This window comes from Centruroides sculpturatus, unplaced genomic scaffold (genome assembly GCF_000671375.1).
Source record: "Centruroides sculpturatus isolate CEXI.00-Female unplaced genomic scaffold, Cexi_2.0 scaffold634, whole genome shotgun sequence".
Lineage (NCBI taxonomy): Eukaryota > Metazoa > Arthropoda > Arachnida > Scorpiones > Buthidae > Centruroides > Centruroides sculpturatus.
This window is the reverse complement of record NW_019384759.1, coordinates 406,967-424,726: the sequence shown is the minus strand read 5'-3', so window position 1 is coordinate 424,726 and position 17,760 is coordinate 406,967. Positions and strand designations below refer to the sequence as shown.

At 29.1% G+C, this 17,760-nt stretch overlaps 2 protein-coding genes and 1 long non-coding RNA gene across 3 annotated transcripts; all 3 read right to left on the bottom strand.

Annotated features, from left to right (window-relative positions):
- Window positions 1-4,307: 4,307 nt before the first annotated feature.
- Window positions 4,308-5,265, bottom strand: LOC111628778. The gene is made up of 4 exons (XR_002757222.1): window positions 5,158-5,265; window positions 4,965-5,072; window positions 4,842-4,886; window positions 4,308-4,771 (listed from the first exon to the last, which is right to left on the bottom strand). It is a non-coding gene; the product is annotated as an uncharacterized LOC111628778 (long non-coding RNA).
- A 1,702-nt stretch (window positions 5,266-6,967) lies between these two features.
- Window positions 6,968-7,920, bottom strand: LOC111628781. The gene is made up of 4 exons (XM_023372624.1): window positions 7,777-7,920; window positions 7,295-7,530; window positions 7,174-7,218; window positions 6,968-7,099 (listed from the first exon to the last, which is right to left on the bottom strand). Exons 2-4 carry the CDS (start codon window positions 7,522-7,524, stop codon window positions 7,033-7,035), a joined length of 342 nt encoding a protein of 113 aa, XP_023228392.1. The 5' UTR covers window positions 7,525-7,530; window positions 7,777-7,920; the 3' UTR covers window positions 6,968-7,032.
- A 2,777-nt stretch (window positions 7,921-10,697) lies between these two features.
- On the bottom strand, window positions 10,698-14,159 carry LOC111628760. Its single transcript, XM_023372603.1, has 4 exons — window positions 14,106-14,159; window positions 13,644-14,041; window positions 13,551-13,572; window positions 10,698-10,841 (listed from the first exon to the last, which is right to left on the bottom strand). Exons 2-4 carry the CDS (start codon window positions 14,033-14,035, stop codon window positions 10,698-10,700), a joined length of 558 nt encoding a protein of 185 aa, XP_023228371.1. The 5' UTR covers window positions 14,036-14,041; window positions 14,106-14,159.
- Between the last annotated feature and the right edge of the window lie 3,601 nt (window positions 14,160-17,760).

Genomic DNA, 17,760 nt, shown 5'->3' with positions numbered 1-17,760 from the left:
ATATCTTAAAATACATCAATAAATACATATATAAAAAACGTTTTTTTTTGTATAGAAAATAGCCTCGCGCTGTTTATGACGTCGATATTGTGTCGAACTGGGTTGAAGTTTAATTAAATTAGTTTATTTTACGTCTTCATTTACGTCGAAACAATTTTAAACTGTATTTATTATGATCCAATTGAAGCGTAAAATCGACTTTTGTGAGCTTAAATTTTATATAAATTCTCTAAGGTTAATTAAACTTAAGTTTGCTCGACCATTAAGCGATTCCTTTAAGCCTTGAAGGAGGTGTAAGTTAATTTTATGATTTCTTTTATTGTTAATTTAATGGTAAAATTTATTAAAAAATCATTTAAGTATATATTAACCTATGTGAGCAGGATCGGATTTAGGCTAAACTGTAGTATATAAGACCCTTCCTCATCCACCCTAAATAAAAGCGAGGCCATAAACTGCAGCTCCTTTAACTTATGAGTAAATTAGGCCCTATATATGACACTACAGACTACCATAAAATTTTAAAATATTAATTTATATGATANATGAAAGAGTCGCGTGAGAATGTTTTTGGATACATTCTCACCTTCGATTGGAAAGTAAAATCAATATTTTTTGATTTTTTAAAATATAAATTTAATTATAAGTTACTGGCGTATTTAAATGTCAGTCTAATTAAACGAAAATTGATTTTGTTTTGTATTTAGAATTATTTAATTTAAATGAAAAAGATTTTTGTTTAATTTATAATTATAATCATAAAAGTTTTGGAGTGTTTTAATATTAAAAAAAAATTGGTAAATTTACGTTTTTTCTTAAGTAGAATAAGAGGGCGCTGCTGTTAGAATCGCCACGAAAGAATTGCGTCAGCTCCCCCGTTGATAAATCAAGAAAGTAATTTAATCGATCATTTGTAGCATTAAAAATTTAACGATTTAAGACCTATTTAATCGATTTAAATGATATATATTGCAGGGGAAAGATTTTAAAAAGTATACACCATAAAAACGACGTATTAATAAATAAAAATTGCTTACATATTTGAATTATAGCGAAAATGTGATGGTGATATTTATAAAATTAACATTTAGATATCTAAATATTATCTTACTTGAAATGAGAGCATCTGCCATCTAAATCAGCGATTCTCAGCTTTTTTTTTCCAGTCGATACAAAGAATAATTTACAAACAGGAATTAATAATGTTTTACATTAAATATAAAATACAAGATGGTATTTTACTTTATACACTATTGATCCCTCAAACGATTCCTTAGTAATTTATCGATTCCCAGATAAATCAATCGATCCCCCTCGAAGGACGATACTGACCAGGTTAGAAACATCTAAATTATTAACTGAAATAATTGAAAAAATAAAACATAAATAAAAGCAGTAAAAGTAATTATTGCACCTTTCCCCCTCTTATTTTTGGTTTTTTACACGCTGTGGATTTTAAGAAGGCCTTTTTTCATACTCGTCGTTAGTTCGATTAGGCTCACATGCAGGCAACCGAGTCTGAGAAACGAAGCCAAACATGAAAACTTCCCGGAAAATTGCTTGCCCAGATTCGATCCCGGATTCTCCAGAGCAATAGACTAATGCCTGAATCTCCTCGGCCGTCCGGCCTCCTTGTATAGGGTCATTCACTCGGGATCGAACACTTATTATGTGGAATTTCTTCATATAAAATGTAAAAATGATTATGAAACACGAACAAAACATAATGTAAAACATAAAATGTCATAAAATAATCTATTATTTAATGTGGTTGCGCAATCATGAGGTATTGAGCAAAGTAAAGTGTTCAGTCCCAAAATGAATCATTCTGCACTTGATAGCTACTTACCGTATTTTATTTACGGTATTTAAACAGCAAAACATTAATGTGTTTCAGGAATCACGCCAACATTATACAATTTAATAATGCCTCTAATGAGGTATATTTAATTTACATTAATATACCTCATTATATTAATGTAATGAGGTATATTACATTAATGTATTACATTAAGTACATTAAGTACTGTATTATGAAATTCTTAATTTCACTGGTAGTTGGTCGCGGATGCGCGCCTGATAAATGGGCTGGCCACGTGGAGTTTTCTGCATTTTCATCACGTTTCTGACGCCAAAGTAGAAATCAGTAAGTATCCCATAAAAAAGGCCTCCCTTAACAGATCGCCCTTGAGTTGCCTTATTCTATCAATACTACATTTAAAATCCGAGTATGAATTTCTTAATATTTTGAGTGAAGCGCAGTTGATTTTCTCCATTTTAATTAAGAGATAAATAATTTCCTTGCAATCTTTCATGTATTATAAACATATTTAATATTAAAAAGAAGGGAAAATATAAATACAGGTGTAATGACTTGTAATGCAGATTTCAAAATACTGTTAATACATATATATATATATATCAGAGTTTTGAAACTTGTTTCGAAGCTTTGCTCTAACTGGCTTATTTTGGCACACGTGATACACCTGATAACCAATAATTTAAAGTTTCAATAAATAAATTAGGTTTCTGAGAATCTTGTGACACTCTAAAAGCTTTGTTGCGACACTCTGGAGCGTCGTGAAGGCCAGGTTGACGACCACTAATACGGATTATCTTATATTTTAACATAATGACTCAGAAAGTTTAACAATCTCTAAGGATACAAGGAAAATTTTCAATGATGAAGCTTCCAATGATACTTTTAGAATTATTATTTTAACATTTACTCAAAGTTTAATAAAAAGTTTGCCAGTGAGCGTGAATAAGTCGAATTTTATAATAATAAGGTGAAACCTCTAACAACGGCCACCTCTAAACGGAGGTCATTTTTTCAGGAACTTGTTTATAAAATGCGTACAAAATAACCTCCAAAGAATAGCCATTTTTTATGTTTCCGTTAGTGGCCGTTATTAAGAGGTTTATTGATTTGGTTTGATGGGATACGGTAATGCAACACGTGTGAAATTTGACGACGGGCGTTACTTCCCGGGAGTGTTTTCTATGAGAAATTAACCCCTATTTAGGTGTTAGACACGTAAAGAAACCCGGAAAACTCCACGTGGCCAGCTCGTTGGCGAGGAGCGAACCCGTGTTCAGTAGTTTTATCCATTTCGCCGAGCAATTGTATTAGCTTTATTGATCTTTCAGTACACTTGTGTGACTGTTTTGTCTATGGAAAGAATCAACTTGGATGTTAACCAATGAGCATCAGCCATTGATCGCTTAGTTGTGGCAAGTTACTTCCTGTTTCTTCCTCATTTATTAAATATGTCACCGCCATTATAAACAGTGTTATGGATGCTTCACGTTCTTGTATTGGAGTACCATACCACTATAGTAATTGCTAAATGCATACTATAAAAAATTAACACAATTAACGGAAAAGTTCTGCCGTCTAGTAAGAGAAAATAAAATAAAATTTATATATTGCCCGTCGTCATTAAGGAATGTGTTGATTGGTGTAAATGAAGCGACATCACGCGTGACATTGCTTTCAAGTCGATTCTTTTCGTAGACAGATTATAGAATTATACAAGCTTCAGATGTATCTTAAACACAACGGTGTCCCGTAAACATTTTAAAAATACATTTACATTTATACAAGTAAATACAGTTACGAAATATATAAATTTTAATCAAATTAATACGGAAAATTTTCAAAAATTTACAAGAGATAATGATTTTTTAGGCCAATTAATAGCTGAATTATAGTAATTTCTGTGTACAAGTCATAATTAAAAAAAATTATGTACCTCGAACATTGTTAAATCTGCACAAATAAGAATAATAAGTTGTTAGCATATAAGGAAATAAGAATAAGGAAATTATTAGAGAGAATTAAAGTAGAAAATGGAATTCGAAAGAAAAACAGATAAAATAAGATTGAGACTGTCTTGTTTTTCAGATTCGATCGTCATCGCTGCATTAATTGTATGTAACCAACCGTAGGACTATTAAAGTCCTATCAAGTTATTTTTAACATGAAACTATCTCTGAATAGTTTAATAAAAAAGAAATGAGTCTACAGTTTTTATTTTGGAAGTAATAAAACAATTTAATTAACAAAAGATACTATCCTAAATTACGAGAAAATTCAATTAACATCGCCGAATTATGGGGTGGCCCAAAACTCGGTTAACTGAATTTATTTGAAGCAATTCAGCATTTCCTGAGTATGTTACGAAACGAGATCCTTCTTGTTTAAGTAATTATTTGAATTTATCGTTTACAACGGTTAACAGACTTTTGAGCCATCCTGTATTCTATTATTTTTAATCGCCTATATATATATATATATATAACGCGCTTTTCTATGATTATTCTTATTTTGGAAGTAATAAAAAATATTATTTTTATGTTATGAGGAAAACACAATTTTTTATGGTATGGGATGGTCAAAAACTCAACCGTATTTTTTCTTCGGACAATTCAGCAATTTGTGAGCATGTTGAGCAAAAAATACATTTTGTAAGTAAATTAAGCGTTTGAATCTAGAGTTTTTACAGCGGCTAACTGACTTTTAGACCACCCTATGTAATGTTAAATTTACTATATTTAATATCATAATGTAGTTAAAATAATCAAAAAGCAAATAACGAGTTTAAAAGAAAACATTTATTAAAATACAAAAATAACTTGTTTTTTTAGCAAGATTAAAACAAAACTTTTACAGAATTGAGGAAATGTGCCAAAAAAAAATATTTTAAAAAAATGCTAGCGATTTCGAACTCCAACATTAACGAATCGTTTCAATACGTCGACATTTAATCTAAAATAATTTAAAAATTTGTTAATTATAATTAAATGGGTGTAGGATATTTTCGAAATGATTAACTTACTTGTTACTCTTTCCGGTTTTGCTATGAGTATACGAAAAAATTTCCCTATAAAATTTAAAGAAATTATTACTAAAAATTAATAATAATTTAATAAAAAAATTTTTTAATTACAAATTAACTTACGGTATGTCGATTTTTAAATTGAAAGGATCTTGAGAAGATGCAAATTGGAGCAAGAAACAGATAAGAATTAAAGCTGTCCACTTCATTTTCGTATAAAATTCTTATATTCTACAAGAGGAAAATGGCTATTAATTTCTCTTCTTTTAGCGAAAAATAATGCTTAATATCGCAATTTATTAGCCATAAATCTTACCTTATATTAAGTGCAGCTTTGTTAATAAAGGAGGAAAGATTAAGGAGAGAGAGCTTAAATAGAAGACGTGACGTCAAGAAAATCGAAAGATTTATGCAAAAGATAATGAATTAGAAGGCTGACAGCAACGTAATTAATTGGAGATTGAAATCTAAATTTAAAAAAAAAGAAAATATTTATTGTTTGTCTTCATTTTTAAGTCTACTTTCCTCAAGTTTTAGCAGTTTAACTTGTTTTAACGGCTCTCAAATTGAATGAATCATCAAATAATTTGTGAAGGTCAAAGTCGTAACAATAATTTAAGGAAAACTAAGATATTTAAAAAAATTTTTAAATAGTAAAAATTCTTTTTATTGGTCTGTTAACGAGCGCCATTTTGTAATAAGCCTATGACGTGATCAAAAGTTCTATGCGTTGTATCAAAATAAATAGAATATTTAATGTTTATTTATTTTTGCGTTTGTTTGTTTGAATCATAAAGAAATTTATGAATTTTTCATAGAACAATCACGTGATGTCCTATTTCGTAGGAAGTAATCTATCACGCGCCAGCAACTTATATTCATCACTATTCACTAGACTAAAATAAAAATGGCGTCATAGATGTGAAGTTAGGCAATTTAGTAGCCGTTAATTCAATTTTTGCTAATAAAAAGTTCTATTAATTCACTACTAAGAAGAGTACACCAGTGGCTGAGTGGATAAAACCACTGAACACTGACTGGTAGTTGGTGGCGGGTGGCGCCTGACCACGTGGAGTTTTCCGGATTTTTTCACGTGTCTAACTCTAAATAGAACCACTTTCATATATAAAGTTTTCCCCTTCTTGGCAGATTGCCCGTGTGTTGCGTGGCATATCCTATCAAGCCGCCACTAAGATTTTTATGATAAATATGTATTATTCAAATAAATTTCGCAATTTCTAGAGATTTTTTTTGTTTTAAATTATTTACGAAATGATTTATTTTAAGAAATTTATTAAATTTCTCTATTTTAATGGAGAAGGTAATATTTGTAAGACTACACCTTGTACACGGTTTGAATTGGCGCTCAGATGACGGGTGCGTATGCTGGCACGCAGTTAAGCAAGCCAATTACAGAGTCCGTTTCATACGAAACGAACGATGTCATTGGCTGGATTACTTGGCAGCTTGCCACCTAGATACATCCATTATCCATGCGTATAAATATGTTTCTGTATACTTATACAATCAGTTTAATTTTCCATAATTAAAATTAGCGATTTTCATAATGATCCAATGCCGAAAAACGAAATTATGGATTATTTGCATATTGTAGAATTTATGGCGAATATTCTCTTCACATTGAATTATTACTAAGTATCAATAGAATATATTTTTTTCTTTAATCTGGAACTAAGGAAAAAAATTGAATACTTGTAATGTTTTGGGTGAAAACGAAAATCTTAATATTTATTTCGCCTACGCCATTGAATAAATTTCAATTTTTTAAACATAATACTGTACTAGAATTTTCCTATAGATTGTAGTTGTAGAATGATCATAATAGTTTAATATAACTATTGCGATCGTTCTACAGCTGCAATTCTATAGGAAGATTCAGATATTCTATACCATAAAATTTAATGATTCTATAGAATAAAATATTTTACAGGATTTAAGGATTCTATAGAACGGTTTAAAGATTCTATAGGAAGATTCAATTTAAAAAATTTTAAAAGTAGATTTAGCTATAAATGCTTTTACTTATAGAAGCATTTATAGCTAAATCTACTTTTATGAGTTCAACAAATACATCTGGTTTTATTACAATAAAACTTTATTAAAAACTAATATAATTTTAATACATAAAAACAAGCAAGAGATCCATATTTTATTTTGGTTTAATTTATAATTAATTCTTTTCTTTCTCTTTAATGATTGTTACGGGTTTAAAACCTGGAAAAACGCCAATTCCGAGACTGGAAAGTTGACAAAATTTTTATTAAATATTCATTAAAACTTAATTATTTAACTAAATATAATGTGTCCTTACCTATGTCCGTCTCTCCCTGTTAACAATTTGAGATCAAAAAATGGTCTAGAAGAAAATTAAACAGTGTTTTTAAAATGCTGTCAACCATTTTATAAAGAAGAAAATATCTCAATTGACTCACGGTATGTCAATGTGAAGATCGAAAGGTCTTTGGTTTACAACAACACGTTTCTCTACAACAGTGTGGTCTGGTATATCATCTTTATCGAAAGCATCATCATCATCTTCAACTGCATCAACTTTTTGATCATTTGTTTTCTTCGACTCGATCTCCGTCGCTTCTTCTTCAACAGGTTTGCAGAAAGAAGGAAGAGCAATTGCCAAAAACATTAACAGGAGCAACAACTTCATTTTTTTCTATATTAAAAAAATAAAATAAAATACAAAACTTAAAAAATTTTTATAAAGTTTTTACATTTAAAACTGCCAACATTTTTATCTAGGAAAGGCTTTTTTATGTGTAAACGTGTGTAAAATTTAAGTGTGGATGAACGAGCGAGCATTTTACTGATAGACAACAATAAAATCTTTGTATTTCTCGTAAGTTTTCCTATTGTATAAAGTTGTAAAGCAAATATTCTATATAAAATACAGGAAACTTACCAGAATACGTATTGTAGAAAGTACGACGTAATACTATAAAGCTTCAGGCAAGTGTGTTTGACTGTCTTCAATACTCCAAGGACGTTTGTCGATTGTTATACTTTACGTCAAGAAAGAAAACTGCACCCCAATGCGACAAGTAAAACACTTTTATTTGTTTGTAACCCCCCTTGGAAGAGGAAATTATACCTGAAGGACATGTTCAACGTTACTAAGAAGCATCATGTGATTGATAAAAATCATAATTGCAACACGATTTTTCTATAGAATATTTGAGACACCGTGTTCTTAGGAATTTTTTAAGCGGTTAATTCATATTATATCTACAATATTTTTTTATTCTAATAATTAATTGAGGCCTGCAGCTAAAATATTGTAATTATTATATCTTAAAATACATCAATAAATACATATATAAAAAACGTTTTTTTTTTTGTATAGAAAATAGCCTCGCGCTGTTTATGACGTCGATATTGTGTCGAACTGGGTTGAAGTTTAATTAAATTAGTTTATTTTACGTCTTCATTTACGTCGAAACAATTTTAAACTGTATTTATTATGATCCAATTGAAGCGTAAAATCGACTTTTGTGAGCTTAAATTTTATATAAATTCTCTAAGGTTAATTAAACTTAAGTTTGCTCGACCATTAAGCGATTCCTTTAAGCCTTGAAGGAGGTGTAAGTTAATTTTATGATTTCTTTTATTGTTAATTTAATGGTAAAATTTATTAAAAAAATCATTTAAGTATATATTAACCTATGTGAGCAGGATCGGATTTAGGCTAAACTGTAGTATATAAGACCCTTCCTCATCCACCCTAAATAAAAGCGAGGCCATAAACTGCAGCTCCTTTAACTTATGAGTAAATTAGGCCCTATATATGACACTACAGACTACCATAAAATTTTAAAATATTAATTTATATGATAAAATGACTTGGATGTTTTAAATGATTAAAGTTTATAAAATTTATTTACATAAATTAAGCTATTTAAAGAACTGATTTTATATATTTTCAAAATTTAGCAGTAATTTAAAAAATTCATTATAATAATTCGTAAATATTCTCTAAGCAAGGATTTCTAAACCATAATCCCATCCAGCACACAGACTTGGTTCTTTACGAAGGCCTTCTCTGTCTGTTGTACAGTACCTTGACCAAATTCTGAATTTAGATAATAAAAGTACGCAGAAATATATGTTTTTTTACTTATTTTAAGTTGATACATATTTAAATTATATCCTTGAAAATTAAAATTTATATTATAGTTTCCAAGGTTTCATTCGGTAGTCAACACTTAGTTGCTGACTAGTTCTTACTATGGCAATTATGTTTACACGAAAAAATAGTTAAAATTTCACGAAATTTATGCTTCTTTAATATACTAAACACACTTATATTTAGAAAAGATATGTATAAATGTCACAATTAATATAAAAAATTGAATAATAATTTAAATTACTTAAGCAAGAAAAGAGGAAGACAGCCAAGTGGATAAAACACTAGTCATGGGTTCGCACCTGACCAACTGTCTGACCACGTGCAATTTTTTGGGTTTTTTTTATGTTTTTAACACTTAATTAGAGTCAATTTCTCACAGGAAGTCCTCTCTCCTTGACAGATCTCTCACGTGCTACAGCACGTGAGAGATCTGTTAGGGGGGGAGAACTTTCTCATCAAACCAAACCAAGGGAGGTAGACTACATATCTATATATATATATATTGTCTTACGCGTAATGAATCATAGAATTTCAACGTATATTGAATCATGATTGTACAGTTAAGTACAGGAAGTTGAATTAAGTTTAATGAGAATATTACTAATTGTATTTTGATACTATATATAAATATATCATTAATGAAAATGAGAACGAGTTACTCTTATATATATTATCTTTATAATCCGTCTTTATGTCTGTCCAAAGCTGGATTTAAGTACGTAGCCATAAGCTATAGCATACAGGAGGCACTATATTATACATTAAATAACACTGGAACATACATATTAATACTATTTTTGAAGATGGAGCGAGGTCCTTTGTGGCATAAGGCTCTAAGAATTATGATTAGTAATGAGGTTTACACGCAATGTATGAGTTTAACTTGATGTTTGCAATGAAAAATTACACATTTAAGAATTTATTATAAAGAATTCTCTATTCTGGCGCTATATAGGAGGGCGTTACATCGAGGTTTTAATGTAGTTGTATTTTTTAAAGGAGAATATTAGCTTATGAAGTGAAATGAATAAATAAATAAATTCCAAACATGTTAAAATCATATCTTAATATCTCATCCGTCTTTATGTCTGTCCGTTTATCTTTGACGAAATAATTTCATGATTTACTTTGATCAATTAAATATTTTTATAACCATTAGAAAATAATTAAACTTAATTATATTTATGATCTACGTAACTCTCATTAAGATAAAATTAATTTTAAACATGTTTATACGACCGGAAAATCTTATAAAATGTAATTGGTAAAATTTAGATTGTGAAGAACGATAAATTTCCTTACATTTGATAAAAATCAAGGAAAATTTCTGCTGTTTTTATCATATAAATATTCTTAAAAATAATCTGTGTAAATGTTTCTCGAGAAATAAGAGAAAACAAAAGAAACATGTTTAAGTGCAAATAATCGATTTCTGTTTATTTACATCATTTACCGTAAATATAGCAAATTATATATATATATATATTTATTTATTTATTTATCAACACTTGATGCTGGTTACAATAATATAAAAATCTATAAATAAAAAAATAAAAAAATAGCTACAATCTGTCTAATTCGTTCTACGAGATTAAGATTTTTGCAGTAATATTCGTGCCTTTTAACTGATCGTATCTATCAAATAATAGTAAAAAAATCCCTGTTTCTTTCGGATGATAATGATGATTACAGGATTTTTATTTTCTTATTAAACATCCTTCTTGTCCTTCTTGACATCCTCCTCTTTCTCGATGTCGTCTTTCCTTTCTTTGGCTTCCTCTTGTTTTTTCTTTCTTCTGATATTTAAATCTAACAGTGGACGTAACACGGATATGGCCAACCTAAATTTAAAAAAATTCTTTTAGACATTTTAAATACTTGATAATTACGGGGTGGTTCAAAAGTCAGGTAACCACTGTGAGGATTAATTTTTCTGTTTTATTCGAGTATTTTTTGCATATTTTTTTAGATTAATAAGTAATAAACTGTTGACTTAATTGAAAAAATACGGTTAACTAACTTATGGGCCGTTTTGTGTATTAATAATTTGAATAGAAAAGGGAGGATCTCTTGTTTTAAGATGTAATTAAAATAGAATGAAGTATAATATTTATCTTTAAATTAATGTATAGGAAATGTATGTACTGTACTGTACAGTACAGTACTTCAATTGGAAGCGTAAAGTATATATAATACTATGTTATTTGGAAGTTTGTACGTGTAGGCTTGCAGAATGGATAAGTCTGGAACCATAGTTGTGTTAATTTTATGTTAATTCTTTTATGGTTAAAGCGTGGAGTTGGGCAAGGAAAAACCAATTCAAGGTATTTTAATGGTGGTGACTCACAGTCAAAAGGGCACATTCAGACGCTGCATTCAGACTTCCCATCGATCAAATACAGCGATCTGGATGCAGCCTGTTAAACTCTTTCAGCAACTTCTTGCTGACTTTGGGTTCTCATCTTTAAAGTAACTTGAATAGGTTCCTCCTTACTTAACGCTGTTTTATCTGTAAAAAAAATTAAACGAAGATTAACGTAACTCTTACGGTTCCTGATTTATGGAACACATTGCTCTATAGAATCGAGAATACTTATTATCGTATGAGAAAATTATTAATATTATAAAGAAAATATTAAAAAGTAAGCATTTATTTAGAATATTTAGCAAATAAACAATATACTTTCATTACTAAATAATAAGAGTGAATATAGCAAGCAANGAATGCAAAAGTAACATATACAGTCAAACCTCTAAATAATAGCCACATTTAAAAATGGCCGCTATTTAGAGTGTCCGTCATTGAGGTTCAACTATACATAAAATAACTTAAAATTTACATTATAAGTAGTAAAAAAATCAGTTTTTATTTGTTGTATTAATTTTGTTCACATATTTTTATTGCTGTAGGAGAGAGGTGAAACTCAATTTATAATTCCAATTCTACATAGGGCTATATGTATTAAAATAAATATAATGCAGCTGTATTGTGTATCTTTAGAAGGGTGGGGGTCTTATTTGTGTGTGCAGGTCCTGCATATAAATATAAATGTATATTTTATATTTATATACAGAACTAGAGACACGAATAAGATCCCACACGTCTCCTAAAAAAACATGAAGATAAAATTTTCTTTAACATTCTGTAGGATGTTTATAAATTTTACAGATGCAGTTGTGTTTTATTTAATTTTGAAGATGTTTGTGAGTAAAATATTTGACTGTTTACACTCATTTTGAAAAAATAATACACATAAAATTATTAATTTTCAAGCGTTTTTATTGGATCATATTTTATTATTTTTTTACATAGTTTGTATCAAAATATTATTATTATTTAAATTTAAATATATAATAGTTACTAAATATTAAAGCTGTGTAATATTAAAACACTAAAGCCATGTTATACAGAATTTTTTCTAAGTTAACCAAGCAGAAATCTAACTTTCCTGATGGTTTTTTGATGGTGTTTTTAAGCAGAATTTTCTAAAAATAAATAAAATGAGAATAAAAAAGTGAAGGTGTTAACCATTAAACGCCCGTATACAAAAAACAATTAAAAGAGTATATTCAACTCGAGCCAAGTAAGTTTCGTATAAACAAATATAACCTCATTTTTAATAATCTAATTTTAAATACACGATAAAGAACTGTATAATATAACACTTTATAGTATCTTAATGGTGTTTTTGTTATGTTAATTATTAATTATCTACGGTCCTATATTGAATACATTATCTACAGTTCGATTATAACATTATGTATCGACGTTTAAGTTAAATTACAATCGATCTTTTCGTGTATGACATCATTTAATGTCGATAATCAGCAGATAAATGGGGGTTTTAATAACGAAGTTAAACGAAATTAAGAGGAGGATTGGATAGGAATCGTATCACAATGATGACACATTTCCTTAAGAATCTAATTAACCTCTCGTGCAAAAGTTTTTCCTTAAAATCGACATCCTATTTCAGTTATTTGAAGTATATTTTCGCACCAGGAAAATATCCTTTAACGTGATAAAACTTTTAAAAAAGAAATCCCTTTCCGTTCATTGTCAAGTGCGATAGAAGATATATTTTTCATGTAATTCTGTTGTTAGAAAATCAATTTTTTTTTGTATATTTAAAATATTTACACAAGTAAATTAATTCGTATGCATTATCTAGTTCAGGAATGAGGATAAAATTTATTTCAGAGATCGTAAGGTTAAGGTTGAGGTCGAAAATGTTAGATAAAAAAAAACTAAGTTAGGGTCAGGTTGGTTTCGGGAGATAACGTGTTTTATTTATTTATTTTATTTTTTTTAACTCTATATTTTCGGAGCATTTACTTAATGATTCGAATTTAGTTTATTTCTTAAGTTTTTTATGTACTTTTTTTCTGTTTTTCCTTAAAAAGTGTCCTGAAAAACTCGCTACGTGAAGCGATTATTTTCGAAGCAGTGGGTTAAGAAATTTATATTTTCAAATAAAAATTGAAAGCAGTAAAAAAACTTTCTGTTGATTTTAATTTAAAATTATAAAATCTATTTATTTTTTATATACATAAANTAAGGAAAAAATGTGTCTGTAAATTAAGTACAGTTAAATAAACGAATATTTAAATATATATTAATTAAAATATGAGGTTATAATTACGGTATATTTATGTCTAAAGCAAAAGGTTTTTTCTTTTTATCATCATCGTCAGATTTCGGAGCTGGTAGAAGAGTTGTTAGGGTCTTCAATCCTGTTCTCACTCTTTCACCTAAAGAGTGTAGTGTGTCCGAAGATTCAGGAGATTTTATTGTATCTACAACCTTCTTTACCCCTCCGTCTACTCTATCTGCTAGCTTCATTAGGGAATTATTCTTTGGTAGTTTATTAACAGCCTCTCTTAGACTATCACCCACCTTTTCCACCAATTTTGATAAATTGGCAGTGTTAGGAAGTCGAGACACTAGACGTTTTAGTAGAGATTCATCTTCCTTTTCCTTATCTTCTGCACTTGCTAGTAGTAAAACACCGATCAGCAGAGCTAAGCGCAACATATCTAACTGTAAAAATCGATGATTGAGCATTGTTCCGATTTAAAACGTAACGTAGCAATATGAAACTTACGTGTTACCTATTTAAAAATCGCTTAAACTCTTAGTAACTTAACCTACTGAAGAACTTTTTAAGTGAACAACACAGAAGTTAGCTTCCTGATTTGTATTTTTCCTCCAAACAATTTTACAAATTTACAAATATGATTACATAATAATAAGTAAAAAAATATATGCAAAATAAAAATATAAAAATCTGGTATGATGGTAGTTGTTACAAAGAAAAACTCCGTAAGCAACAAAAATTAAAAATATACAGACAAAATCCTAATCATGAAAATTTTACGAATTATAAAAATGCCAAACGAACTTATAATAACTTAATTAAAACTAAAAAGAAAAACTACCTTCGTAGAATCGAATTAAATTTGATTAACAACACTAATAATAGCAAAGTATTCTGGAATACTATCAAAAAATTTCGAACAAAAGATAATTTAGGAAGGAGTAACATTGGAATAAGTTTTGAAACTTGGAAAAAATTCTACCAAAAGTTCACCATAAAAAATATACAAATTCCAACAGGTAAAAATTTCTATTGTGATGAGTATTTAAATGATGACATGACTATGAACGAACTGGAAGAAGTTATTCAAAAAATAAAGAACAATACTACTCCAGGAGACGATAACATACCAACTAAATTCTTAAAAATCCTGTCAACAGACTCCAAAATAAAACTACTGAAATTATTTAATACAATGTATAAAACATTATCCTATCCTGAATCATGGAATTCAATAATAATAACGATGATCTACAAAAAGGGAGACCAAATGTCTCCAGAAAATTATAGACCAATAGCCCTGTTATCTACACTCAGAAAATGTTTTACGTCGATACTGGCAATAAAGTTTCAACAGTGGATTAAAACTTATGAGTTGGAAGCAGAATTTCAATTTGCTTACACAAAAAATAAAGGCACAGAATCTGCATTATTTACCNTTATTTTGTAAACAGCATAAATTACCAATAACAAAAATTATTATCGATTCGAAATAGTTTTCTTTCTTACGTTATTTACTGTACATTATGAAGAAAACGACAAGGAAGAGTTACGCGTAACATGGAAAGACATAAAGGAAACTGCAATATAATAAATGACAGGAAAAGATAAAGTAGATGTTTCGATAGAAGAATTTTCTATCCAGTAACACTTTAAGTGCTTAAAATGTTCTGTTCCGATTAGCTGTAGGAAATAGGAAATTGAGATTCTGAGAAGTTTTGTTCTTAAATACTCTGCCCCAGAAGTCAGTTAACCCTGATTTTTTACAAGCAATTTAGCAATTTTTTCTTTTTTCCCCCAGGAAAGTCGACGACGATTTGTGAAAGTGTGTCAAAGCGTTATAATTTGAAGGGCCTCATTTTTGAGCAATTTTGTAAATTCTGTACAGCTATTTAGTCCTTTATAATGGTTAACTGACTTTTGGGCCACCGTATAACTTTTAATCTGGAATCGTAAAGGAACTTTGAAAGTTTTTATGCTTGTTTTATAATAAATTTAAACGAATTCTTTAATTGAATAAGAGAATTTGAAGGACATTCTTAAAGGGCATTTTACTTTCCCGGCTATTATATATATAATAGAGGAAAAGTTGAGCGATCGATCAAAAAATGACCCCCCGAAGATTATTACATTTTTGGACTCAGATGATCTTGAAACGTCGAGAAATTCAAAAAAATAAAAAATAAAGAGTTTTTTCTGTATTTATGGATGATAGTGTGCGGAAGAAGCTCGATTTTTTTCCCATCTACTTTAAAGCTTAATAACTCCTGTGCCTTTTTGTTGAAAATTTCTGAAATTTTGCAGGGAGGTTTGTGTATTAGGATAAAATTTTTATAGAAATTTTCTGGAAAAATCGGACCATTGGTTGGTTAGATATGATCCCCATCCCCTTAATATCTCTCGAACCAATCTGGAGACTTATAAAGGTAATGAAAGTAATTATTAGGGATAAAAAATAATTAAAAATATCGGGAAAGTCTAGCAACAACGTTGTCAGCTTTTTAAAATAGAAGTAATTAACGAGTATCAGAATAAAGCATAAATTATAAAGGAATTATCTTAAAAGTTTTCTTTGAGTTTACACAAGATCCTATTATAAACATATGTTTTATTTATTTATAATAAAATCTTCTCTAAACTCATGAAATTTTTAAAATGGATCTCTTTTATCTTTCTTACTATCCTTCGACAGAAACAACAGATATAAAGACGTGAGATAGCGCACTAAAAAAGAAAAATGTAAAAAAAAATTTATATATATTTTTGGCTGCTGGAAAATAATAAAGATGCGGTGAATGATAAAAAGAAAGAAGTAAAATAGAGCTAAATTTACACGTGTATTTACATAGTGACACCTAATTAAAATTCATTTTGATTAAGTGTCACCGTTCATTAAAGCTTATTTGACCTCTAAAATTGGGTAATTCGATATCTTAGATTGAGGTAAAGAGTATGAATTACTGACAGATAGATTTAGGGGGGTGTGCAGGGCACCACTGCACCCTCTTCTGAGGGTTATCAGTAAAAATTAAGGCATATCGTTTCCGTTTTTCACTCCTCCAAAAACTTCTGGATACGCTATTGATTATTGAGGATAATAGAATAATACTACAGCTATGGAAAGAGCCTTACATTAATTACGTGTACAGTTTTTGATTCACTTTTGACCCCTCCTTTTAGTTACGTGTAATAGTTTGTAACTTTCCTGACATTGAATAAATGACTAAAAAGTTCTACAAATGTATTCTAACTGATAGTTTATTCATATAACTAGTATAGGCTCGTATGCTACTAAAAATCCACAATGCCTCCACCCCTCTCAAACTGCATACGTTAATTAATGGACTTCACCAAATTTTTGCCTATACGAGTAAATTTAAATTTAGCGAGCTTATTGGTGTACTGGAAGTTTTCAGCTTACAAAAATCGGTTCTGAAGAATTCAAATTTAAATTCGAATTTTTAAAAAATGAGCCAATAATGATAACTGTAGTACCATATCCGCCATCTGTTGGCTATTATATGAAATAAAACTATTAAATCCAGTTTATTTTGATTCTTTCCTGATAAAATATTCTTTTAAATGTTGTTTATAAATTCTCATTACAAGAATTTTTTTGCCTTTTCGTCCCTAATTTTAATTTGGTAATTTTAGCTTAAGGTTTGCTTCATTAAGGTATAAGTTACTCTAATGCTGTTACCATCAACATGATAGTAAAGTGACGCTATATTTAACAAGAATTTTATATAGAAAAATTCGTGTTTATATATATTTTTCTATAAAATTTTTATCAAAATAAATTTGATTTTAAAAACTATCAATATAACAATTGAAATTTGGAACAATTTAAGTGAAGTTTCTGCACGACCAAGTACGAAGCATAACCAGAGAAACAGGGCTCTGGGCCCCTTACCTTTCTAGATGAAAAATAAAATAATAAAAATCAGAAAAAGATTTAAATGAGACAAATACACTCATACAACATTTAAAAATCTAAGGGTTTATTCTTTATTCACAGTACATGAGTGAGTGTAGATTTGCACGTTCTAATTTGGCCCTCCCCATTCGGCTCTTAATTCATTGTACTGTACGTGGGTGAATGCAGGTTTGCACGTTCTAATTCGTCCCCCCTATTATCAGTTCTACTTAATCTACTGTTAGC